This window comes from Apus apus, chromosome 1 (genome assembly GCF_020740795.1).
Source record: "Apus apus isolate bApuApu2 chromosome 1, bApuApu2.pri.cur, whole genome shotgun sequence".
Taxonomy (NCBI): Eukaryota; Metazoa; Chordata; class Aves; order Apodiformes; family Apodidae; genus Apus; species Apus apus.
In genome coordinates, this window is record NC_067282.1 from 28738358 (window position 1) to 28765173 (window position 26816).

A 26816-nucleotide genomic window follows, 5' to 3' on the forward strand; every position below is an offset into this window, starting at 1 on the left:
TGGTAGGCAGCAAGGGGCTGAGAGTAGCTCCCCAGGCAAATGTAGCATACGGAATTATTTTTAATAATGTAGGACTTTGGCTGGGCTTTGCCCTGAGGAAGAGGGGATGGGAGGTGAAATCTCCCGAGCTGGTGAGCTCAGCAGAAATACATGCTGGGCTCTCATCCCTACCGGGGCTTGGCAGAGATCCGGGTGAGGATGGGATTTAAATCCTGCAGTGCCTGTGGTGGCTAGTAAAGCATCCTCCTTTTCCTGCTCTCAATGCCTGTTAGACAGCCAGCGAGAGAAAGCCACTCGCTCTTCCCTCTGGGAATATGTGGTGCTTGCTAAGCAATAGCTGCCAAGACCGAAGCATTAAAAATTCCTTTAATTGCATAATGTTGTATTTGTGTGCTTGATAATAGCTGGTAGTTCTCGTTCAGAATATATTAATTGGTTTTTTGGGGTTTTTTTTTGGTCTTCCCCATCACAATAATTTTTTGAAAAAATACTTTAGGCTAATGCATTTATTCAGTGGGATCTGATTTTTTTTCTTAGAGTATACTGCAGATTCCCCTTCCAGTATTAATGCGAAAAAGTATTATGCTTTCCTAGCATACGTCAGGCAGGAAGGAGCTTCACTTCGGCTTCTCCGAGCAGGACTCTGCTGAAAGACGTGGTGCGTTGATTTTATTATTACCGTGTAACAGCAGCCTGCTGCTGCTGGGCTTCCTTATTTGCATTCCCAGCAGGACAGCAAGGTGAATAATTTAATTCCAGCAGCCTCTGCCACGTGATGGTGCGAGGACCCGCCGGCGATGCCTCCCGTGAGCCGACACACTTCGGAGGGGAATGGAAACTTACAGAAGTGATGCAAAATCGTCGCGTCTCCTCCCTTCACCCTGAAGAAATCTCCCGGCGGAGCGATCGCTTCTTCCTTTGCTTTTCCACGCGTTCCTCTGACGTGGAGTTGGAGGGGTGTGTGAGCCTGCGAGCAATCCGAGCGAGGGAGTGGGAAGCGGGGAGGGCAGAGGGGGGAAAACGCACACCCAGCCACGGAGCTAGCTGGAGCAGGAGCGGCGAGGAGCCGGGAGCTCGAGCGGGGAGTGGAAATTTACAGCGGCTTGCGAGCGCCTGTGCGTGTTCAAGCGATCCTTTCTGCTGCCGCTTTTCCAGGGGCTGGCGGTCGCTGGGCAGAAGAGGAGCGGGAGGCTGAGTCGTGGGATCCCTTCTCCCTGCCACGTGTCCGTCATCAGCGCCGGGGGGGCAATGAAGTGGAATTACATGGAAGAGCAGTGAAGGCGGCTGGTGGCGGCGTGGGCTGCGGGGAGGCGGCAGGGCTGTCTTCATCACCACCTGGCCATGGGGCTGTCTGGGGCTGCCTAGGAGCCCCCACCTTCCCACGCACAGTAAGTGTCAGCAAGACGATGGTCCTCCGAGGGACAGAAAGTTAAGTGATTTAATCAAACTTTTTTTTTCTTTTTTTTTTTTTTTTTCCTTCCAGTTAGCACCAGCCTCTTTATTCTAAACCGTTTTGCCTGCTTGTCCTCAATAGTTATTATGCTGTTAGCTTTTTATAGCTTTGCAAACTGTGTTACCAGGAGTGGCTTTTGAAAGCAGGCAACCCTAAACAATGCTCCTCCTGTTACATAAGGCGCTGGCTCCACAACCAAGCGCTCTGTGTCCATGGAATATCTCTGGAAATGGCTTTATTTACAGTGTGGTTTCCAAAAATAAAATATCTGCAATATATCATTTCTCTTGCTCCTCTCTGCTGACTGCCGGCAGCTGCAGGGCTGGCTTTGGAGATGCAGAGGAATGAGAGCGTGGCCACTTGCATAAGACAGTGGGAAATGGTTAGAGACGAAGGGCAGATGAGCGCGCATGTGAATTGTCACAAGAAACGGGAGATGTAAATTAACCATCTCATTATTTGTAGTCAATAGGTATGGTCAACCTGAAATGCTAATTCGGTGCAATGGGCTATTCAGGAAGTTAATATCAGGCAGAACTTTCATTGAGCTTAAGGGAAGTTGTTTTGTTTTGTTTTGTTTTTCTGAGCAAAGACTAAAATGCTACAGAAAGTACTGCTATAGAGTGTGTTACAAAGCTATTGCTGTGGCAGGCTTGCCAAGAACATAGTCAAGGGAATGCTGTGTAGAGAGGTAACTTTCAGTAATATTGAACAAAAATCAAAAAGAGTATTGACATTCCTTGCTACTGGGTGTAGAGGAAGTCCTATTCCCTCTTGGCTGCTTCCCATGTTATTTAGATTATATTACCAGTTTCCATTATTTCTACTGTGATTATTACTAATAGAGATGGAAATTTAACTTGGTTTCCCTTTTACTTAAGTAAATGAAAAGCTGTTAAGAGTAGTTCTGTTAGAATTGTGTGTACTACAGAGACATTATGAGTTAAGAGATCTCTTCCTGCTTGACTGAGCTTGTGGGAGTTTTGCTGTGGACTACAGTTAGACATGGAATTGAATCCTTAATTTTTTAGGTTTGAAAAACCTTCATGGTGACAAGTGGAAACAGGGATCCCAAACATTCTTGACTCATTGATCCTGAATATTTAGTGGCTGTAATACCACGGTTTTCTTTCTAGCTTTATTAAATGTAACGTAATGATGTACTACTCCTAGCTAGTTAATTAGCATGGGTGGGAGAGCCTGTGTAGTCCTGTGATACAGAGGTGATTGATGCTGGTATGAGAATGATGCTACAGGATGCTGCTTCTGCCTGACTTTAGAATCTGAATTGCAGTGTGCAAATGCTGTTTTGTAATAAGCATTTTCTTATCATAATAGAAGTGGTAGCACAGGACTTGCTGCAATAAAATTACACTAGGCAGCAAAGTCAAACACTGAAAGAGTTCCTAACTTTAATTATGGCATTTATCTATGCCATTGTAGTCTCTTCTCTGTACCCTACTCAGGATACTTTAATTAAGTTTGTATCATCACACATTTACACCCCCTTTCTTATCATCACTGCCTCACTCTGGAGTTGGCTGGTGAACACCTGAGCTGTAGCATCTGCTCCAGCAGCCCAGTCTCTACTTTCCTTCCATCCCCTTCTTCCCCTTCTGTGCTAGTACAGCTCTTTGTAAGACTCTGTTGAAAACTGGACTGACTTTTTTCTTTCCCTGCGAGGCTATTTTTTGTTAACCTGGGTCAGTTCCCTGACATGGCTCAGCACGAGGCCCTGCAGACAGTGGTACCACTCCAATAGAGGCTGGAGGGATGTGAACAGGGTGGCACTGTCATGGAACAAAGTGTTTATCAAACTGTTGCCTCAGTGACCAGATAGCTCTTAGGTGTTTCATTTTATCCCCCATGTTTGCTGAGAGCTTATATGGGCTTTTTGGTTTTTATTGAATGGGCATTCTAGCACTCAATTAAAAATAGAATTGTTAATTTATTTGAGTGCTTCCATAGAGCTACACCACAGCACTTGAGTGGAGCATCACCATGAATGCCTTCAGTTTCATAACAGTATTGAACAATTATGTGGTCCTATGCTCATTCTGAAGACAAGATCAGAGTAAGGACAGAGCTGCCTACTTACTTTCCATGTCTGATCTCCAGGATGCTTACCATCTGCTAAAAGAAGGTGGTGATGGTAGGCATTACTGCAATGTTTTGTTTGTTCAGGTGAAGTTTCAGCCAATATCCACCCTCATTCCAGGTAATGCAACAAGTAGCCAATAGCAAGGCTAATGATGAGTAAATTCTTGAGTTTTTAGAACAATTTTGTTGCCAAACAGAGATGGTGTTTATTCAATAACAATAAAAGTGTCCTCATTTCTGTTAGTCTTTTGTCTCATTTACAGCGTACCTTCCAAAATTTGCAACTTGTTGAGGATTTGTAGAGAAATGACATGTGATGTAGCCCCAACTCCCTTCTGTCTATGGAATGAAATGTGGGTCATGTGAGGGGACTGCATGGGGGAGGAGAGATCAGATTTCTCTGGGTCATCATTACACATGGGGGTTTCCACCCCTGGTTTGAGTACATGACTCTTTACTTGCAACAACTTACCCAAATATGGCAGGAGGGAGAAATGAGGAGGCAATAAAGCATCTCTTCCAGTATGTAGAGGCTGAATTAGGCAAAACGATGAAGAGAGTGTGGTAATTCAGGCCCCCAGTCTTAGGTACACTGGGGTGAATGAAAAATTAATGTCTTTTTCCATTCAAGAAGCTCTCACCCTATATGAGTTATTGAAATGTTGAAATGTTTTGACTCTGATCAGTAAGTTGATGAAGGTTAGTAACTAAGACAGAATGGCTGTCTGATACTTGATGGGAAGGAAATTTTTTTGCTCATTCCTTTCTGAAGCCCGAATGTGTTGTCTGCAAAGGGGGCATGGATCAGCTCACGTACTCTCTCCCATTCTTGCCTTCATGGGTAGGAGGAAGCGTTTGTCACCAAGCTGCTTCACTGAGTCACTTCATAGTGGGATGGTCTGGTGAATATTGTGAAGTTGCTGTCTGCATTTTGCCTTCATCATGCTTACAAGCTCAGCTGTGCTGTAATCTTTTGAGAAAGTAGATGATTAAGAGCAAAGATACCGAGAAGGATGCCTATAAAGAGAGATAGATCTCTTACTCTACTTTATAGTTGTATTAAAGAGCTTCAGTTGCACTGATTCTTTTTTGTTTTTTTTGGTGTATTCCCTTAATGAACAGATAAACTGTCAGAAGAGATATTTTGAAGACTAATAAAGTATACATTTTGGTGTCAAATGATCTAATGATTCATTCCTGACACAGCCACTGAATTTTAGTATGATCTTGGGTAAGTCTTCTAATATTCTGTGCTTCAGCACAGGTGAGTTTTTTTTGGAAGTTTGTTTTGCCTCTTGGTTAAATGTTTACAGTTTGAGGCCTCTGAGGGAAGGTATGTCCCGAGTATGAAGGGACGTTACGTTACCTTTGACAGGTCAATGAATACTCAAATACTTAAACCTTGTAAACATCATCCACCTCTGGATTCAACTCGCTGCTTAAGTCTACGTGAGATCTATATTTTTATTTTTTTCTGACTCAAACAGAAACAGCCAAATATTTTTTAAATGATGCTTTAAAATTGTCTTTTGGTGTTTCTTTTACTTACTTAAAATAAAATCCATGCCATTTTTTTTCTCCCAAACACAGAATTATATTCCCTGGAAGTATTTTTATAAATGTAGGACTTGTAAAATGCTCTGGGGACCCTGGCACTGGTGGCTGAAATGTCCTGTTCATACTGATGGCAACAGCAGGCTTTGGAAACTACCGTTCCTGCTACAGCATTGCCGGGGTGTTCCCTCTGCGACCAGGAGAGACAACCTCTGAGGCCAGGGGAGTGAGTCCAATGAGATACAGCTGTTTCTTTCTATGGTATCATAAGCTCCTTATAAGAGCACCAGTGAAATAACATAATCACAACTAAATGTTCCAGAAGTTGGCTCGTCCCCCATTATGAATTCAGGAGTGTTCACAGTGCTTTTCTGATGTTATAAAAACATACGCTGTTGAATAACCGTTAGATGGAAAAGTTTTCCTAGAAAGCAGGAAAGAAAGGGGCTCATTCAGCCCTGTCCCTTGCTGCCAGACAGCAGTGTCAAAAAATTATGAACAGATACTCTGTAGCAGGTCTGGTAGAATAGGTAATTTCAAAATCTCAAAGCTGCAGTGATTGGAAACCTTTACATTTTCAGCTTAAGTTTATTCATCAGCAGTTTATAGCTGTTTGTTTCTGCATAAATAAAGTGTTATTGTTATTTGAGCTGAAATAACTTCTTGGGATTCCCTATATTTTTATTCTAAGCTTGCCAAGGTGAGCACTTTTAGCCAAGTAGACATGCTGGTCTTCCTGTTTTTTCCGGCCAGCGTAGGGTCCCTCTCTGCACCCACTCTAATCTCTGTTGGTTTTACGTGACTGCTGGAGCTGAGGTTTGTGTACAATGTCCCTATGAAATTCTATCAAGACTTGGTGAAAGACATGCACGCTTTGTTTTTCTACTGGTTACTTTCTAAATTTGTCATGGATTTGTCTTTGTCTTTCTCCTGTTTGAAAAATACTGGTGTAGTCACTGGGTATCTGCCATTTCTCATGGTAAGTCCTTAGCCTGAAGCAGATATTCATGGAATCATAGAGTAGTTTGGGTTGGAAGGGACCTTTAAAGGTCATCTAGTCCAACCTCCCCTGCAGCGAGCAGGGGCATCGTCAACTAGATTAGTTGCTCAGAGACCTGTCCAACCTGACCTTGGATGTTTCCAGGGATGGGAATTCTAGCAGCTCTTTGTCTCTTCTCCCATTCAGCATTATTTGATACTTAATTTTTGTCCCATTTTTATTATCTCAGTCCTTAAGGCCATCCAGTTTCTCAGGGAGTAATACTCCAGTCTTCTTCTGTATTGATAATATCTTCCTGTTTTGAGTCACCACAATTCTGTGTAGGCTCTTATTCCCATGTCTCTCTAAAGAAGATCCCAGCCCCAAATTGCTCTTACTTTCTCAGATGATCAATCTCCCCTTACATGATAACTTTCCTTCAACTACTTTATTTTCCATTATATTCAATATAGTGTGTTTCCATTTCAGATGCCTGGGTTCTACTGTTTTGTCTGTCTAAAAATGTATTCGTAAGGGATTGCAGTATGAGCTCCCTTTGGTAACCCTGTGTTGCATTCTCTTCAGTTGTCATTCACTTTTGTGCTTCAGTTATTTTTAGACTGGTTTCTTGAGAAAACAAAGCCTATATGGTCACACTGTCAATCTCTCATCCTGCTTCTCTTCCCATGATAACTTATGAACTTACTGGCCAATTTCCAGCAACCTGAGCAGAGGGCATGACGCCTGGAAAATATCGAGTTCCAAAAAATGGACTGAAAATAAGTGATGAAAGGAATAGGGAATTCAGACCAAACTAGTGCCTCTACTGAAGAGAAGACTTTCCAAGTAAAGGAGACCTGACACAGTGACGGGACAGAAATGTCCAGCTGTGTTAAGAGCTTTAGCAAGAGCTTGTGCTTTCTTTGATGCTGCAAAGCTGAAGGAGAGGAGTCCCTGTTTTGCTGCATGCCTTATGGAATAGCCAGCCATTGGACTAAGGGCTACAATGCTCCAATCTGAGCAAAGTGACTTTACCCAGGTTTGCTTCTACCTGTAATTGTGAGTAGCATGTACCCCCTAGGAGATTCCTGTATGGAGAAGCAAAAGGGAACATAACCTGCAGCTGCTAGTATGTATTTTCTGAAGTGATGTAACATCTTTTCCCAGATGCTGATTGGTTAAAAACTGTGTCCTGAAAAGGAGGAAATCCAAAAACGTTCTTCAGTGCACATCTGGGGCATTTCCTCCGTCTCCCTCCACTTGCATACAGCAGATGCTTTGCGTGCGAGACTGATGAGTGAACTGAAGCAGAGACTTGGCTCTGTTCAGCAAGGTGATGAACCAAACAGTCTCCTCAGTCTCTTCCTGCCCTACTGTTGGTGATTCTGCTGTTGTCATTAGGACACTGGTAGGGCATGAAATGAAGAGAAATGTGATGACTTGGGGTGAGACAGGAACTATGTAGTGGAAAAGGGCTAGCCTGGCTCTTGGAGATTTATAGTAATTATTTAAATACAGACACCATACTCCAGACATCTATGTATGTTATTTTTTTGGGAGGAAAATGTGTATATAATTTATAGCCAGCATTTTAGTTAGAAATGTGGATTTCATGTTTTTTAAAATCTCAGAACCTCAAGCTCATGAGTACTTCAATGAAAAAATTAAATTACCTCCTCCTTTGCTTTTCCTTGTATGGAGATTTCAGCAATCTGAATAAACCTACCCCACCTTGGATGAAAATGCTTCTCTGAAATGCAGTGTGCTTGTTAAGCTCCTGCTCTCAGACTGACTCCCTCTTGCATCTTCACATCCTCTGTCTTAATGGCTAATAAAACCATGCTGAATCAGGTCCTTTTTGAAGTGTTTAGTGAATTACTGATCTTCTCATTGCAGCACATGCAGGATTATGGGGTGCCTGGGGCTTGCTAGCAGTGTTTAAAGCAATTAATTGTATAATCCTAGCATCCCAGTCCTTTCCAGTGCTTTTATGTAGCTGAATGTGCCCAAATGAGTTAGTTGTTAGTACACCCAGTCTTCAGTCTTGAACGTTAGGTTGAGGTGTGACTCTGCTGTTGCTGGTCAGGTGGTGCTGCCAGAGCTTGTGGTTGTGAGCTCCATGGGAGCAGGACGCCACAGCTGAGACCTCAGCCAAGTAGTGAAGGTCACATAGCCAAACCTGCAGAAATAAAATTTAGTTTGAACTGAACCATGAGGAGCTTGGAAATGGAAATCCGAAAGGTGAGTTTTCAGATGCTGAATGTGAAAATATTCCTGTAAAACTGACCTAGCAACAAATGAGAAGCTATATACAAATTGACCTGCTCTGGACATTGTAAAGGAGCTTTGGGTTTAAATAAGACATTTGAAAATATTTCCTGTGTATCATGGAAACTGGTCTTGTAAAAATAATCTTTTAAAAAAATTTGAATTGTTTTCAAGAAAATGTTAGGACAGAGTCTGTATAGATTTCATTTATTATTTTTTTTTAAGTACTCCTCTATGGTTTGAACTTTGTACTTGGTCGTTTCATATGGTTGCTATTTATAGTTGGAATAGAATGTATATCTGATCTGGGTATTAATCCTATAGAATATTTGGGGATGAGTAACACATGGATGTATCACACAAATGGGGTCGTACTTCCTGATGGATTCTGTAGCATGACACAAGTAACAACAAAGCCTGAGAGGACTGGGCTCTTCGGGACCACTGGGAAAACATGACACCATTCTGTTTTCTGTGTTGTGGTCGTTTACTTATCTCCTTTAAAACCTCTGTATAAAGCTTTTTCTTTTTTTTTTTTTAAGAGTAAAATTTGGAGAAAAATCAGGAGGTTGGAGTGGTTTGTGTATGTATTTATGTTTTCATAGGTAATCTTGCAAATATGTGTGGAAGGATGGTGGTGGTTGTATTTTATTTAACAAACTGGAGGGCAGTCAAGAATGGTGATGGGCTCTCCCTGGAAAAGGGGTACTGCCTTAACCAGAGCGTATTGCCATCTGTAGTCTGTCCATTGACTTCAGTAGATCTTTGTATCAGACCCCCAGCAAAAATGGGAATTCACAAAATAATGTTAAGAAGGATTAGAAGCTAAAGTACTCTGTTTCTTTCATGTATATATACAGTGATGTGGTATTTGCCTTTCTGACTATACAGAGGAGGAATGTTTTAAATTAAAAAACAACAACAACAACAAAACAAACAAAAAACCCCACAAACAACCCAAAAATTAGTTAAAATGCTCAGTCTTTCATTTAAATAACATGAAAATATTTGCGCCCACATATGGGCCTAATCCTCTGATTTAATTCTGGCAACGTTTTACTCAAGTGAGATCTGACCCACAGATTCTTGAAGTCTATCAGATTCCTAAACTGCTTCCCCTCAAGAAGGTTTAGGCTGGAAAAGAAAAGCGGATGAAGAACAAGGAGCTGGGATCTTCTCTTACGATGCTCTAAACAAAGGACACTTTGGGTATTCTGGCATCTAGAGCTAGTTGTCTGCATCCTGATGAAGCTGGTGAAGTTTGGCAGAAGCCCCTATCTGAAATCTAGTGGAGTCTGCCAGATACACAGTGTCCAAAAAACATTGGACATAGGCATAGACTCACTGGAGTGCCGACCTGTAGGCCAGGGGCTTTAGGAAGCATCCAGCTCTGGCACAAGCGCTGAGTAGTTGTTTTCCACATGCTAATGGTGGCTTGTGGAGGAACTTGCAATAACTGTACATGAGAACATTTACTGCCCTACTGAGTAGCTGAAGCAGAATATGGTCCCCGAGGCATAATCTTCTCTTGTCCATGTCTTTGTGTGTTTTTATTGCATTTTTGTATAAACCTAAAAAGCTATTTTTGTTTCTTATTTGATTTAAGGCAGTCCTCTTCTTTCCTGAAGGAAGAAATCCAGGTGAAGAAAAAACATGCCTTTGTTTAGTAAATCGCACAAAAATCCTGCTGAGATTGTGAAAATTCTGAAGGAAAACATGGCAATATTGGAAAAACAAGAAAAAAAGACAGACAAGGTATGAGATAACTTTGTAGAAGACCAATAAGGTTTTTATGCGGGGAAAATGGTAGAATAAAGGGAATAAAACTTTTTGGTCACTGCCCTGATTCTGCAAGCTCTTGCACATGTAAGTAGCTTTGTGTTTGAAGGGTTCTGCTGAAACCAGGGGGCTTTTGCCTGAATCAAGTATGACAGATCTAGGGGTCAAACAGAAAATGCTGAGATCCAGGAGCCTCAGCCAAAATGAAGGGCAATCTCCTACTGCTTCAAATTGCAATGCTTCTGACACAACGGCTTGGAGGGCTCTTTGAAAACTATGATGCCATTAATTGATTTAAGCAGGATAACAAATGAGACTGCTAATTAATGTGTAGGTACCTTCAGAGCAAAAGTTGCTCGTGATGAGCATTGCTTGCATAAAATAGCATGCTTTCAGGTGTATAAAAGAGATCTCACTATCAGTTCTTTCCAATCTTCTGGGTGCTAGTGCTTCCTAAATGAACTGTACTACTTGTATTCTAATGATGGTGCTAGGTTTTTGCTAATAATGTTGGTCTCCTCTAACTGTGTGACACAGACTTGAGTGACTTTTGCCACTCTGCCAGTGACCAGTTGAGGAGATGCACCCCAGCATACAAAATGCTCCCAATTTGGATTTTGTGCTTAAATAAAATAAAATAACTCGTGTGTATCTGAGACTCCTACAGCAGTAATGCAGAGGCTTGAAGTATGTGATTTTAATTAACAACAAACTCATTTTAAGTTAAAACTGAATGTCAGTGGAAACAGAAATAGCTGGCAAATGACATGAGCACCTTCTTTGTGCAGCTGATGTTTGCATGTGCGTGTGTGACATCCCCCACCTTGTGCAGCAGCCCATATTAGAACAAACCCAACCCAAAAGGTCAGCATGGAGACCTTCACGCCCTTAGTGAAATCCTCTTGAAACTTCTCGGTTCAAAGCAGGTAGCTCAGTTTGTTAATTATGTAAGATCAGTCACGTGGATTTCAGGGAGGCCTCTGGTAGTTGATGTCTCATGCTGAAATGCCTTTAGTTAACTGAGAAGCACTGAGAGAGTTTGACTCCAAACTAAAACTTAAAATAAGTAACTAAATAAACCAGCAGTCTGCTCTCCCCATCTGAATTGATCCTTCAGAGCCTATTTAAAGAAGACACTCAAAGCAGAAGCTCAGGTTTATGTTCAATTTGCTTTGCAGCTTGACTCCTCTGGGTTGTGGTTTTAAGGATTTTTGGCTTTGAGCATGTTTGTTTATTTGGGTGTCAGCAACGAAGGGAAAGAAATTCAAGCTTCTTAGAAAACTGGGAACTTGATGTAGATTTTTTCATAGAAGTCAGAACAGCTGGTGTGTGTTTTTCTCACAAAGCAGAAGATACAGGAGCATTCCTCCAGTGAAGTAGGATGGAAACAGTTCATTAATTGAATGGCAATGCTTATTTTACACGAGGAGGTTGGTTTCCAGTATTTTCTGTTGTATTTTATTGCTGTGGGATGGAGGCTGTTCCTGGGGTGAATGTGGGTGATCAGGGGACAGGAGGAAGGGGGGACAAGGCAGTCATTTCAGCAGCAAGGCAGAAAGTGAAGCAAACAGCCCTTTTTTTGCACAGTATTTACACATACGCCTTGCACAACATGTTTGTTGACTCAGGACTTTGTGGTCCAATGTAGAGGAAGCACATAAGGCTCTGCTCCCTTCAGAAGGGAAGATGTGAGACTCCTCAGTGATACTACCTTTCATCTAAAGGGCTGCACTGAGCAGTCCTGAAATAAATACCTAGTAAGGAAAATAGCCCGATTTGTGGTCCTGAGTTGAGGGAAGTAAATCATAAGGAATATATTTAGTACTGTGACAACGATAAACTTTTTAAAAAGGCAGGAAAAATAACTCTTGCAAAAACAATCACCCCATTGCATCTCTTACTATCCATCTTGCTATCCATCCATTTTCAATTGTTGTTTGCATTTTGAATTGGAGGAGAAAAGGTGATGGGGAGACTTTCAATGGCTCACAGGTTTTATACTCAGTAATATTAATAAATAATATCTTTGCATGAGTATGATTAGAGAAATTTAACTGAAAACAAAAGCAAAGATAAACATGCACAGTGCTGTACGCTGTGCTCTTCAAAACCTGGCAAGGTTTTTAAATTTGCCTTGAATTTGATTTCCAAAGGGAGATGAAATGTCTCAAGCTTTCATAAAAAGGCCCAGAGGTCTGGTTCCTGCAAGAGTCACAGACCCTGGATATCCCTGAGCTGGTTTTGGACCCTGTGGGCATGTGAACACAGAAGTGTGGGAATCAGGGATTGCTGATTCTTTTTTTTTTTTTTTTCTTCTGACTCCTTGTCTGTGAGAACTGTTGTGCCTCATCATAAAACTGAGGTTCCCAGGACTTGTAGAGTACAACTCCACAGCATCCTTCATTTTGCTCACATGCAGAATAGCTTCCAACTAGGACTTGCCTCAGATGCTTAAACAAGATTTATCAGATGACAATCGAGCTGTTATTGTAGCACAGCCAATTGCTTTGTGGGCTGAGACAGCTAAAAGCTGCTAATACAGCCAGAATTGGCAGAGAAGTGTGGCAAAGCCTGCATTAACTGCAGGGCTAGAGGACAACCTCCTCATTTCCTTTCCCAGTTGAGAAATCCTAAGCACAAGGTGAAGATGCCCTGGGCAGCTGAGGGGGAACGAGGTTGGACAGGGAGAGGCTTGATGCTTCTGATACGACTTTGTGCAACTTCCATCAGGAATCATCTATGCCTTGGAGAGGCTGTTTTTAAATAATGCAGAAATGTTGATTCCTGCCAAGCTATGCAGTATGCAGGCAGAGGGAGCCTTATAGCACATCAGTTAAGACTTTGGGAGTAATGAGAAGAGAGGGGGAGGACACAGCTTGATGGATAAGATGCAGAGAAGCCACTTGAGAGTAAAAAGGCAATTATACATCTTTTCTGAGACACATTTCCATTGACACATTGCTCTCTTTCTTATTGATGCTTTTTGTTACTCATAGAACAGGACCCATTCAGACTTCGGCTGAACTCTATTGACTCTGTTTTTCTGCTTAGACAAGATTGAATTTGACCCAATTCCTCCATATGCCCTTTTATTTTTTAATACTATTATTATATGTAGTGTTGCTGTAATTTTTTTTAAACACTCTCAAGTGAAAAATGGTCTAAGTATTTTATGGGTGGGTTTTTTTGTTTGCTTGCTTGCATGCATGTATGTGTGCTTAAAGCTTTGCTATTATCTCAGTTACATTCTGATGGGGTTGATACACCACAGGTTGAGAAGTACCACCACATGTGGCTCTTATCATTGAAGTGTTCTGTCTCATACCTTCTTTTACAGTTTTTTCTTAAAGAACATCTAAAGAAGGTGTTGCAGCACTGGCCAATCAAATATAACAGTTGGGCGATTAAGTAGGGTAAGACAGCTGGAAAAGTGGACCAAAGTGTTCTTTATCAGCTCCTGTCCTACAACATCTGAAGTAAAGAAGGTGGTTTTTGTGACATGTGCAATTGCTGACATCCTGTTCTGGCTTTATACTGTGAAAAAACAATGAATTACGTTTTATTACAGAATTCTATAAATGCCATAAAAAGTTAATCTCGGTCATGTAGAGCCAAACTGTACTTGGATTTAGTGAAAAATACCTGTTCTGGAATTAACTAGAAAAGCAGAGAAGTATTTAAATACCTAGGAAATGGAAAGGAAATTAAACCCTCACAGTTTAAGCTCTTTTTCTCCTTTCTGGCACAAGCTCCTATGGCATTTGCAGGATGCATGTAAATAGGGAGCAAAGGGAGAGAACCTGACACCAAGAGGACAGTTCTGTTGAACCTGAGGAAGAGTGGACAGCAAGTGACATGCTGGTCATACTGTCTCATTTATCACTCATATGCTGACAGGTCTTCTGTTGATGGATGATGTAAAAGAAATCCATTAATAGAAAGGCTACCTAATCTATCTCACAAAAAAGGGGGGTGACATCCTGACCTCTTGAAGTCTGGAGTTCAGCCACTGAGTCCAGTCAGCACAAAGCAGTGCAGGTGGTACCCAGTGTATCACTGAAGGATGTCCTTGAAGGCATCACCCTCTTGCTAACCAAACACCTTTGGGTGTGGCAGCTGTGACTCAGTGCCACCTGCAGTGCCTACAGGTTTGGTAACATTTTCTGAATGCACCCTGCAGCAAAAGCCTTCAGAGTGTCATGTGCTTTTAATTTAGAACAGCAAACGGAGCTGGGGTCAGCTGAAACTTTGCGCTTGGCCTAGGACGGGCTGAAAGAGCTGCAGTTTCTAGCACAGCTGATCCAAGACTTGGACTTGTTGTGGAAGCTGAACTCAAGTGAGTTAGAGCTGGTTCAGGGTGCCGTGCTGAGTCTTTTCTTGGCAGGCAGGGCCACAGGCTGCAGCACCCTTAGCTGGTGTTCAGAAACACTGTGAAGCTAGATGTAAAATAACCTGAAATGTCTGGGTTCTGCCCCTTCCTCCTAAATATATCTAAGAGACTGCTTTGTAGGTCACTCTGTTGCATCTCTACGTACTGTAACAAATTTAGTACTGTTCAGAAGAGTCTGGAGAGCAGGTTTTAAATAAAGCTGCAGGTAAAATGCTAAGATTTCCAGAATAAATATTTATATCAATGAAGCCTGCTCTTTCGCATAGCAGCAATGAAGCCGTTTTCAGCTGTTCACCTTGCTTGCTTCTGTGCTGATGGAGTGGCTGGGGACTGGTGTGTGAGCTGAGGTACATGTGGAGGATGTGATATGCATTTGCACGGAGGAGCAGTGGCATGACTACTGTGAACGTGAATACCCAATGGAAGGGATTGTGCAGCTGCCAAAGTCGGTTGCAAAATTGCCTTCGACTTCATTGCTGCACAGTGAAACTGAAGGAATGTGATAAGGAGGGCTTGGCACCTCTTCCTTCTAGCTGTGTGTGTCCTGGGATTTTGTGGAGAGTTTCATGTTTCAGCTTCCCCATTCTGCTAAGGCTTGTTACTACTTTAGAGATGGGAGAAACTCCCATTGGTGCCAAGATTTAAAAACCTATCTCTTCTGGTTGCTTTTTATTTTATTATAAGAACCTTACAACCTTTAGTCCTGTCTAAGTGCAACATTAACAGTGGGAAAGGAATTTATGTCCAGGTGGGGAAAACCTGCCTCTTCCATTTAATCATATGGCCTTTTAAAAGGCATTTTCCTGTTGTGCCTGCTTGGCCAAATTGTCTTTGTCAGCTTCCTTGAGTACTAGGCCATAATATTTTGCTAAATCAAGGAAGAATCCTAGAATCATTTAGGTTGGAAAAGACCTCTAAGATCATCAAGCCAACACCACCATGCCCACTAAACCATGTCCTGAAAATGCCATGTCTACACATTTTTTTAATACCTCCAGGGATGATGACTCCACCACTTTCATGGTCAGCTTGCTCCAACGCTTGACCACTCTTTCAGTAAAGAAATTGCTCCTAATATCCAATCTAAACCTCCCCTGGCTCAACTTGAGGCCATTTTCTCTCATCCTATCACTTGTTACTTGGAGAAGAGACCAACCCCCACCTCCCTACAGCCTGCTTTCAGGTAGTTGTAGAGGGCAATGAGGTCTCCTCTCAGCCTCCTCATCTCCAGACTAACCAACCCTAGTTCCCTCAGCCACTCCTCATAACACCTGTGCTCTAGACCCTTTGCCAGCTTGGTAGCTCTTCTCTGGACACACTCCAGCACCTCAGTGTCCTTGTAGTGAGGGGCCCAGAACTGCACACAGTACTCAAGGTGCAGCCTCACCAGTGCCAGGGACAGAGGCACGATCACCTCTCTGCTCCTGCTGGCCACACTATTTCTGATACAAGCCAGGATGCCATTGGCCTGCTTGGCCACCTGGCCACACTGATGGCTCATGTTCAGCTGGCTGTCAACTACCAACCCCAGATCCTTTCCTAGAAGCATCTTTCCAGCCAGTCTTCCCCAAGCCTGTAGCCTTTAATTGGGGTTGTTTGGACCCAAGTGCAGGACCTTGCACGTGGCCTTGTTGAATGTTACACAGTTGACCTTGGCCCATTAATCCAGCCTGTCCAGACCCCTCTACAGAGCCTCCCTACTCTCAGGCAGATCAACAGTCCTGCCTGATTTGGTGTCATCAGCAAACTTAACTTATCCATATAATTGATAAAGATATTAAATGACAGAGTTCATGCCTCCTGATCCAACATGTCCAAAATTTGTTCCTCTATATCCATTTAGCATGAAATTGTGCTAAGAGTAAGTCAGTTGGGATGATCCTGAAGCTAAATAGATTCACATTCTGCTAATGTTTTTTCTTTGTCTTTGCAGTTGCAAGTAGTGAGAATTGTGTTGGCACTATTATTTTGGGAGAAGAATTGGTTTGAATCCCACACTGAGAATATTTTTAAACAAGGTAGAGCCAACCAAGGAGCTTTACGCTTTTGGTTGTAATATACATAGTGTGGAGTACTGGCAGTTCACTGAATCACACACTGGAGAATTTAATATCATGCTGGCAGGCATCTTTGTGTGTTGCTGTCTGCTGCTGTGCAAGAGAGCAACAGTTTACAAAGAGATTTTTTTTCCCTGGAAATACACTAGGTATACAAACAGAAGCTGTACAATCCTATTTGCCATATTCTCATGAAGAACTGAGGATTTCCTGATAGCTCTGCAGATGCCAGATGTCACACATCCTGTGCTTTTCTGATGTATATTTGGTCCCTGAGTTTGAAAGGGCAGAAAAAGTTAATGCAATCTGTTTTTTCTTCACTGTTATGGTTGGTCATAAATGTTACATGAAGTGCCTGGATGAACACAAGCAAGAATAAGCCCTTCTGACCTGTAACATATGTACATACATGTGAAACCTCCAGCTTTTTGGTGAAGAAGAGGTAAAATAGGGACAACACTGAAAGCTTTGAATAGTTGCTGTTCAGGTGTAGGAGCTCGGACTGTTGGTTGTTCCAGGCCTGATACTTTTCCCCTTATGGATTTTTGTAATCTTCCTTGGAGAGGAGTGAAAAGATGCAATGGATCTACATCACGTAACAGGAGATCCATCTCTCTCTTTGAGAAGCATGATAGGTCTGGATCACGAACGCCTAATACAGCACATTTAAGATAAATGTGGAATTGCTCTAGGTAGCTAAGGAGAGAGGAAGGGCAAGGTTAGTAAGTAGAGATCCTTTTTATTAAGCCAGTTGGAATAGCTAGAAATTTTAGGTGCTGAAGCTGGGGACTTTTGGTAAAATACCTCTGTGGTGTGCTATGGGGTTTTTTAAAATCTGCTGTGTGAAGTTCTAATTTCTGAAGCAGAAGATCTGTTATTTCACTATATCACTTACATGCAGTGTTGCAGATAAAGCTGCCTAGCTTTTGAGTATGGAAAGTCCCAACTCATGTACCTATGGAAATAAATACTCTGCTTTCTGCATAAACAACAGATAAGAGCTTTGTCTTAGCCTTCCATGCTGCTCTTTAAAATCTCTCTGGAAGATTTTACAATAACTGAAAAAAATGTAGACTTCAGGATTTCTTGGTAATCCCTTAATGAAAAAAACAATAAACTCCTTATTGAACTGTTTCGTATAGTTGTGGAATATAGAGAAAAAAATAACTGCTTTGCAGCATTCCTTAATAATGCCAAATTACTGCCCTAAGAACACTGTCTTTCTTTTTGGCCTTCCAGTAGAAAACAGTCCAAAAACATAGGTAAGACTCAGAGATCATCTTCTAGACCTTGCAAAGCTAGTTAAACTGAAGAACCCAGTATTAGCACTGTGGGAAAGGAAGATAATTTCTGGAGTGTGAAAATATTTCAATATTTCAAGTAGTGTTACCCATTCTGTAATAAAGACTGGAACTTCACAACAAAATCCGATGGTCTTCACATGTGCATTAGGCTGCAGAAAGTCTTAAGGTTTTTCAGGGACTATTGTTTTTTCATATAGAATTTCAGGAAATAATTTCCTTGTAAGCTCCTTTCTTTGTGTTATATGATCCCATTAAGTAAACAAAGACAAGAATTTGATCTATGAGGAAAAGAAGCTCGAGACCAAGTACCTTCAACACATAAAGTTTCCGACTCCTGTTGAAGCTGTTGGTTGGAGAGACACATGAATGTTGACGAACTCCCAACTTTATAAGCAGAGGTGATTGGGCATATTTATAATTTAACTACGAGAAATTATGTAAATATATCTATGCTGTCACTTCTCAAGCTTCAAGGCATCATCTAGTTAGTAGGGTTAGCAGAGTAATCCAAGAATTGTTAGACTTCAACATTTACACAAAATGTTACATTTCAAAATGGAGCCAGAAACCTCTTCTGGGTTGCTGGTCACTATAAACTATGCTCTGTGGATAAAGAGTTATTTCTTGTTGGAAATAACTTGTTGGTGTGTTGAGGCAAAGTAGGAAAGAAGTGTCCATCATTGAAAAACACATCTTCACTGCACCAGATCAATAGGGGCTGGGGTCTCCTTCACTCCCCTTACACAACTATTGCAAACCAATCTTGTAACTCATCTGAGACTTACCCATGTACCCACCATGAACTGTGTTCTGCAGTGGAATTGGATCCTCCCAAGTTTGGGCAGTGTGAACTGAGATGCCTGTAGAGAGGAACCTGCAAGTTGTTCTAAGAGGTCAAGATCCTGACATCTGTGCAGTGACAGCAACACAAATGTTAAATTGATGTGTGTGCTGAGAATCAGCTTGCCATTCATCTGCTTTGTTGTCCCTGTCTGTCAGCTTTAATTGTCCAAACTTCAGCATTCTTCACTTCTGACATTTGTACACAATATGTATAATCTGTTCTATTTAGGATTCTGTGTTCAGTTCTGTCCTCTCCCCCTTTTATCCCCCTCTCCTCACAGCAGCTTCCCTAATACAGTGGCATAAATTCCATCATGATTTAAAGGACTCATATGTAAAGGAGCGAGACCTTCTTCTGGAAAGAAGATTGTGCTTAATTGCAAGAATGAGGCAAACGGCCAAAGTGCTGACATATTTCATGAAACCTTTTATTTTGCTCTCTAACTGCCACTGAAGAGAGAGTTGCAGCACTTGGCGATTGTTGCTGTTGCCAATGATGGAAAATAAATAGTAGTACAGAAGCTGTAATGGATTGGAATACTGCTCTCTCTTTTTTTTTTCTGTCACTGAAATTTGTTTTGTGGCATCATTTTGGGGGGAAGGGTGTCTTGATGTTTGTTGTTTTTTGCAGTTTTTCCTAAAGGGAGTCAAGACCAGTCTGGCTTCTATGACAGGCTGTTCTACAGCTACATTTCTGTCATCTTGGATTTTCTATGTATTTGAGTGAATGTATTTGCTTTGTTGTTTGCTTTGGACAGATCTTGGGTCTTTGGATCTTGGAATGTCTTTCTTTCCGCCCCGCCCCCCATTTTTTTCCCACTAAGTCTTGAACAAGTTTCCATCCCAGAAAAAGTGCTTATGTACTTAGAGTATTATTCTAAAAATGTTTTAAGTGGAAATGTCAAAGTGGAGGCTAAAAGTGGCTCTTAATTTAAGAACATGTGTTTGGGATTATGGTTTTCCTCCAGATAGATTATGAGGGTTAGGCACAGAAGAGTGGTCCCCAGGTTTCACCAGGAGTAGCTTTTGAGGAAGTTAAACATGAAATGTAAATTGCATGTAGAAAAGCTGAGAAGATGAGTGGATGACATGGCAGATGATTAGAGAAATACAGTTGTTGTGCCCTTCAACAACACAGTGTTCTGTAGCTTTTTTATTTTCCTCCTGCAGTGCTTTACTTTTTGGCCTTCATTTTGAGAATTAAACCTAAGTATGTGTCTTGCAGACATTTTTCTACATATCAGAAAGAACTACTTATACTTGAAAGGAAATTTATTATTTTTTTTTAACCACAGGATGCCAGAGATATTCACACCCTGCCCAGCAGAATGGGTGAAAGCCCAAAATGTATGGGTTTTTCCTATGATATGAAAACATTTGCACAGCTCTTACAAAGGTTTAGAGCTTTAGTTTCCAAGATAGCACCCCTGTTGTTAATCCCATCTGTACTCTGTGGGATATCTCTAGTGACATATCACTAACATTTGAGGTAAAAATAGGCTCTTTTGCTGAGAGACAGTAAGGAACAACAAGACTTCTGCTGTGGTAAAAGTTATCATATAGTCATATTCATTTACATGCTACTCATGCTGACCTATCTCAACTAGCAGAAAACTGAGAGTGGGTACAAACAGGTTGGGGGAGAACATTTATTCATGCTGTGCAAAGCTTCAGTCTTCCAGGTGGATACGATGTGAAAGTGGCTTTTTATTTGGTTTGTTGTTTTGTTGGAGGTTTTTTGGGTTTTGTTTTGGTACAGGTTTTTTTTAGGATTTTTAGGCTTTTTCTAGGATTTTTATTCACTAATATGAACAAAATGTGTGATTTAAAGCAGGATTAAAATGGTGGGAGATCAGCAGTAGTTGAGATATGCCTCTGTGGAATACTGAGGGGTTATTTTACGCAGATTGATGGGATGGTATTTGAAAGTATGACATTTTTCCGTTCAGTTTATGTGAGAGATGCATTGAAATTGCTGATCTGGCTTTGTACATCCATTAATGTCCAGTTAACTTTTACAAATGATTATTGGGTTTTCTTTGTGTATCTTGAATTTTTTTTTTTTTTTTCCCCTGCTATGCTACTAAAAGGCTCATTTCACATAAATGTTTTGCAAGATAGATGTGAAATGCTGTGCTGTCTTCAGCATCTTTAACCATCCTGCTTGGCACTTTCCTGTCATTCCCACCTTTGCTTTCAAACCTCTCCCTTACTTCCTTCCCACTGCTGCAGGTCACTCGTATTAAATACACCCCAACTCAGAAAAAGCCTTCATAGCCCCATGGCTAGAGCAGGTGGGATTTAATGCACATGCACACATGCTCTACGGAGTCTTTATTTATACAAAGGGGAGCAAACCTGGAAGGGAGCATGAGCCAGAGCTGCTATGCTGTGACCAGTGTTTGTCTTCCTTGAGAAGTGGGAATTTATGGTTCATGTCTGATTTGAACCCGCTGACTGCCACGAGTGCCAAGCTATTGCCTGTTTATACATATTTCTCTTTCAATTCCCTGCTGTAAGCTTTCTGGTCAGGATATTTTGTAAGGTAATTCCTGATTTGTTCTCTACATTAAGTACCTGGAAACATCATGTGGAATTAGTCTACGCTAGGTGGGAGCAAAGGATGAGAGACTTTTTTAGTTTGCTTGATGGCAGCTGTGGAGCTTTACTGAAGCAAGTTGTTTAATTTCTCAGCCTGAGACTAAGGTGCCTGTGCACTCAGCAGGCAAATCCCTTGCAGAAGATGCTGCCTCAAACCACCAAACTGTGATGAGGAGAAGTAGGTGGTGGCAGTGCAAAGCTGGCAGGGGTACAGGGATTTATTTGGGTTGCCAGTAGAGGAGCTGGGACAGTCCATCAGCAAGCAATTGGTGGGGAAGCAGCACAGTGGCCACTCTGCTGGTGGGAGAAGCCATCCCATTTGGTACCTCCTCCTGGCACCTCTGGCCCCACATGTGTTGATGGACCCCACTGGGGAGGGTGGGGGAAGCGATGGTAAAAATGCTGCCCCTTCTGCAGGGCAGGGCACTGTCTCCAAACCCATAAAGGATCTTGCTGATGCCAGTTGGCAGTTGCACTCTTGACCCTGTTTGATGCCTGTGGTGTGTAAGTGATGGCACGCTGGATTTGAATTGAGTATATCTGTGTGCTTGTGTAGGGCCTGCAGGGTGCAGGGTGGATGCTCCAGCCTCAGTGACCACATAAAATTATTAAACCATTTTGCAATAGATAATGGTCATTGTGGGTATGGTTAGAAGCTTTTGGTTTGAATTGCTTGTCTTTTAAAATAAACCACTTTGTTTTCTTTTCTTTTCTTTTTTTTTTTTTTTTTTTACCTTATCTGCTGGAAACAGGCATCGGAGGAAGTGTCAAAATCTCTGCAAGCCATGAAGGAAATTCTGTGTGGGACCACAGACAAGGAGCCACCTACAGAAATAGTGGCTCAGCTGGCGCAAGAGCTATACAACAGTGGCCTTCTAGTGACACTTATTGCCAACCTGCAGCTGATAGATTTTGAGGTAGGTCAGCATCCACAAACCTTTTTGACACCATGGTCCTAGTGTTGTCAGTGAGGATAGCTGTGTTTTTCTGAGGACTAAGTAATTTTATTCTATTCAAAACTGCTTTTTTTTTGCAAGCTTCAGAAAGTAGCTGCTGTAGATTCCTCAGTGTCCTGGTAGAGGTGCTCACATACAATTTGCAATGCATCTGTTTTTTTAATTTTTTAAATTAAAACAAAAAAAACAATAAAGAAATATTGCCATGTGTATCCAGACAAGATAGGAAATGATGCTGAGAATACTGCCTATGATCAACCTTGTAAGCTGCAGTGACTAACCTCTTACTTTGGGATAGTACAACTGGAGTCAGCCACCGTCTCTGAAGAGTGTGTCCAGCTTAGAAAGGAGTCCAGGGACATGGAATGAAAATAATTGGAATCATGGGAAAATCTCATGTGAGAAGGACTGAAAAAAAGTTGGGATGGTTTGTTTGAGAGGAAAAGAGTTGAAAAAGGTGTTAAAAACTGACAGCAAGGGACAAGGTAAATTGGGTTGCCCCCAATTAGTTCTTCGGATTAAAAGAAGATAGGAATATAACTTGTTTGGGTTTTTTTTGCCAGCAGAAAGATTAATATGAACAAAACAGACCTGTGTATATATATAGAATTAATTATATATTCCATGGCACTCCTTGTCAGTTTTGTTGTTAAAGCTGAGAACTTCACAGGCAGCTACTAAGGCAACTCAACTTAGAACTAAGGAGAAGACTTATGGTAGAAAAGGTTGCAGTAATTCAGGATAAATATAAACACTTTTAATTGACCTTTGACTGGCAGGGACTGGGAGGAAACTTAGTCACTGGAAGGTCATTATATTATTCCTGTGGTCTAGGGTCAGCTGGGATAGTGGTCCCAAGGGACTGCTGTTACGAGTCCTGTGATTTCTATGGCTCCTGGGTGCTGGTGAATTGCCACAAGTGCCTGAGCATCTCCAAGCAGGGAGAAATCCCCAGCTCCTGAGAACCAAACTTCCACCACTGAGGTCTGAAGCAGGGATGGTGTCCAATGTGTAGGGCAGGGTGGCTGCTGAATTTAAAAATCAGTTCCCTTGAGGCCAAGACTCTCAGAGCCACCTTTTGTGGGAGTTACTTTCTTACTTTCTTGTGGAAGTTTTCTCCCCCTGTTGAAGGCATTTTTTTAACTTTTCTTTCCATCTTGTGAATGAATGGGAGGAACAGTAACAGATTTGTTTTCTTATTCCCTCTCTTCCTCCTACCCCCAGAAAAGACAGGATTCAAGAGACTGATTTATTTATTTTGTATTAATTTTCAAAAGTGTTGTTAGTGGAGTTCTCTCACTCTTCCTCAGGTCTTAAGTTCAGAAGATTGTTTTTTATGCTAAAATTAATTGAGATCCTTTCATTTGTCTTCTCCTTGCCACAACTGGTTACTCTTAAATGCTTTAATTACAAAAAACAAAACAAAACAAAACAACAACAAACCCAAATGAAACCAACAATCCAAACCCCTAGAAGCCCAGTAATTTATTTATTTGTTTTTAAGAAAAAAGGAGAGGAGAGGAGGAGAAGATTGGTAGCAAATACAAAACAAAAAGGGAACTACTGCAATTTTTTAGTTACCTGGTGGTTTGTGTTGCATTTGGTAGACAAAAAAATCTGTATGGACATATTGAACACACAGTCTTCAAATGCAAGCACTGAAATACCTCATCTGTTGCTGAATTATGTCCTTCCTGTGTGGAGGTCTCCAGAATTGGACACAGCACTCCAGGTGGGGTCTCATGAGTGCAGAGTAGAGTGCCAAGATCACCTCCCTCTATCTGCTGGCCACAGGATGTGGTTGGATTTCTGGGCTGCAAGTACACATTGCCAGCTCAGGTTGAGCTTCTCATGGACCAACGCTCCCAGGTCCTTCTCCTCAGGGCTGTTCTCAGTCCATTCTCTGCCCAACCTGTGTTTGTGCTTGGGATTGCACCAACCCAGGTGCAGGACCTCGCACTTCCGCTTGATGCCACCCATTATGACCTCTCCCATTATGACGTCTCCCTTTATGATGTCGCCCATTATAACATCTCCCATTATGAAGTCTCCCTTTACGACGTCTCCCTTTACGACGTCTCCCTTTACGACATCTCCCTTTATGACTTCTCCATTTATGACCTCTCCCTTATCATGTCTTCCATTATGACATCTCTGTTGATGACATATCCCTTTATTTCATCTTCCATTTTGACGTCAGCCCTTTTGACGTCTCCCTTTTTTTTACGTCTCCCATTACAACACCTCCGTTTATGACTTCTCCCATTATGACTTCTCCCATTATGACATCACCAATCATGACGTCTCCCTGTATGAAGTCAAGCATTATAACCTCTCCCATTTTGACGTTTCCCTTTATGACATTTCTGATTATGACATCTCCCTTTACGACATCTACAGTTGTGACTTCTCCGTTTATGATGTGGCTAATTAGAATGTCTCCCATTATGAAGTCTCCATTTATTACATCTCCCTTTACTGTTATTACAAACAATTCTAGTAACTCTTATTGCAAAATAGAGTTTTCCATGATAAAACCTTTTCAATCATTTAGCAAAGCTGTTATACGTGCTCGTTTGGCAAAACAGTAGAAATGAAACTGAACATTGAGGAAGCAGAGAGTAAGAGCAGGTGCTGCTTTTTCTTCATATTCCTATTGACTTCTTCAGTTCATCAGCTTCTCTGCTGCCAATTTGTTATATTGGTGGCCACAGCTGGCATTTAGGTTTCTTTGTTGAACAAGCAATTTAATCACTTTATAGCGTGCAAATTAATTTTTTAAATTCGTACGTCACGGTAGAAAGCAAAATCATAAATAACTTGAAAATCTGATTTGTGTAGGGAATATTGTTTATGTAGGTTAGCTCATTTTGTCCTGACTCCCCGTCTCCTCCTCACCAGCCCTGTTGCCCTCTTTGATCCCAGTTTTGCACAGTTGTACATAACTTTTGAAGATGTGTTTTCAAAGTCTTCATGAAACTGTTGGAAGAGTTAGACTGGAGCTAATGCCCCCACCAAAAAAAAGGCAGGAGCAGACACTCAGGTCCTGTCTCATTTGTGTTTCATGTACCAGTGCATTACAGCATGTGTGGACAGGCTTGCCTGTAGGAGAGACTCATCCTTGCATATGTCCATCACACATCTAGAGAAAACACAGGTTTATTGCTTCTGCCACTCAAGAAACAAGATATAATTTTGGTGATGATATTGTTATGAAACTCTAAAGTTGGGTTTGGGCAGGAGCCCAGAGTCAAGATCAGAGTGAATTTTTCGAAATTTATTGTTGGACTTCGGAGAACTGAAGAAAATGTGCATAGAGGAAAAGTTAATTAACAGAAATAGCGTCACTAAGTGCATATAAGCTTAAAGGTTCACAAACTATAAAGCCACTCAAAGAGGCAGTAAGTAGCCACAAGCTTGTTGTGTTAGAAGCTCTCCCTTACTTTGTCTTGAAATAGGAACCAAATTACGGTATAAGTATAATGCAATTTGGTTTTTATATCATGATATCCTTCACAGGTTTTTTTGTTCTTGTCTAGACACTTTTTCTCCATGCTGCCTTATCTTGTACTTCAGTGGTCATATGTATTTCGTTTTAAAGCAAAATCAAATCACAGGTCCAAGTGAGAAGTGTTGCAAAAGTATTCTTACAATTTTTATAGATGTATGGTGTTGAGGGAAATCTGCCTTGGTTCCCTCCTTATCTGCCTCCATACCCTCCAGAAGAACCCGGAGAGACCAACTTCTTAGGCTTTCACCATTGTTGGTCTCAAGAAAATTGGATGTAATTGGATATATAGATATCTCCTCTCTGAGATATAAGTATCAAACAATGTATGTATCTCCTCTCTGCTATTGGATATAAAGCTGAAGTGCACCTAATATTAAGTAACTAATATAAAATTTGGCATAGGAGAGACGAACACTTAATTTTTGGCCATTTCCACCCCGCCCTTTCAACAGCTCTTTTCTGTCTGGAATGTTTTTGTCCTGGAGTAACTGCTGAAGCCACTGGGGATCACAGGATTCCAGACGTACGTTACGGGTCTTGCAAAGATCGTGGAGAATAGGATGACTTTATAAAGAATTAGCCTAATTAAGTGCATGTCCAAGGGTCAGAAGTGTTGCAGACAAAGGCAGATGGACTGGCTTGCTCTGATTTGACTATCCTATTTAATTCTCCAAGTCTACAAGCCAGCTGGGTTGGAATGAGTAGGAAAGCAGAATATTTTGCGTTTCTCAGCGGTGATTTATTTGTAGAGGTGAAACCAGGGAGTTTCCTTCTGTGTGAAACTATCTGCTCCTTGGCTATCAATGTTTAATAAATTCTCTGCCAAGGAGTGTTTGTCCCCTCAAGACAAATCAATGAGCATGTACAGATTATAAGTAACCTTTTGCTTTAGCTTGTCCCGTGCATAGTGACCTGCTGTTGACTCAGTGCCTTGGTTACTGGTCATTAGTGCAGCAGTCTCTCTCCCCCCAGCATTGATTTCACACAACAATTTGTCTCCTGTCGCCAGGGGGGAAAGCGG

General features: G+C 41.5%; 1 protein-coding gene across 2 annotated transcripts in view; it reads left to right on the forward strand.

Moving 5' to 3' along the window:
• Positions 1-431: 431 nt before the first annotated feature.
• The window catches only part of CAB39L (calcium binding protein 39 like), a 48519-nt gene continuing 22134 nt past the window's right edge, over positions 432-26816 (forward strand). The window contains exons 1-4 of one of the 2 annotated variants that reach the window (XM_051635165.1): positions 432-658; positions 1156-1388; positions 9961-10109; positions 22081-22245. In XM_051635165.1, the coding sequence (XP_051491125.1) occupies positions 10008-10109; positions 22081-22245 (267 nt within the window). In that variant the 5' untranslated portion in view covers positions 432-658; positions 1156-1388; positions 9961-10007. Of the gene's footprint in view, positions 659-788; positions 958-1155; positions 1389-9960; positions 10110-22080; positions 22246-26816 lie in introns of those variants that run through there. The other variant, XM_051635154.1, reaches the window with a different exon arrangement.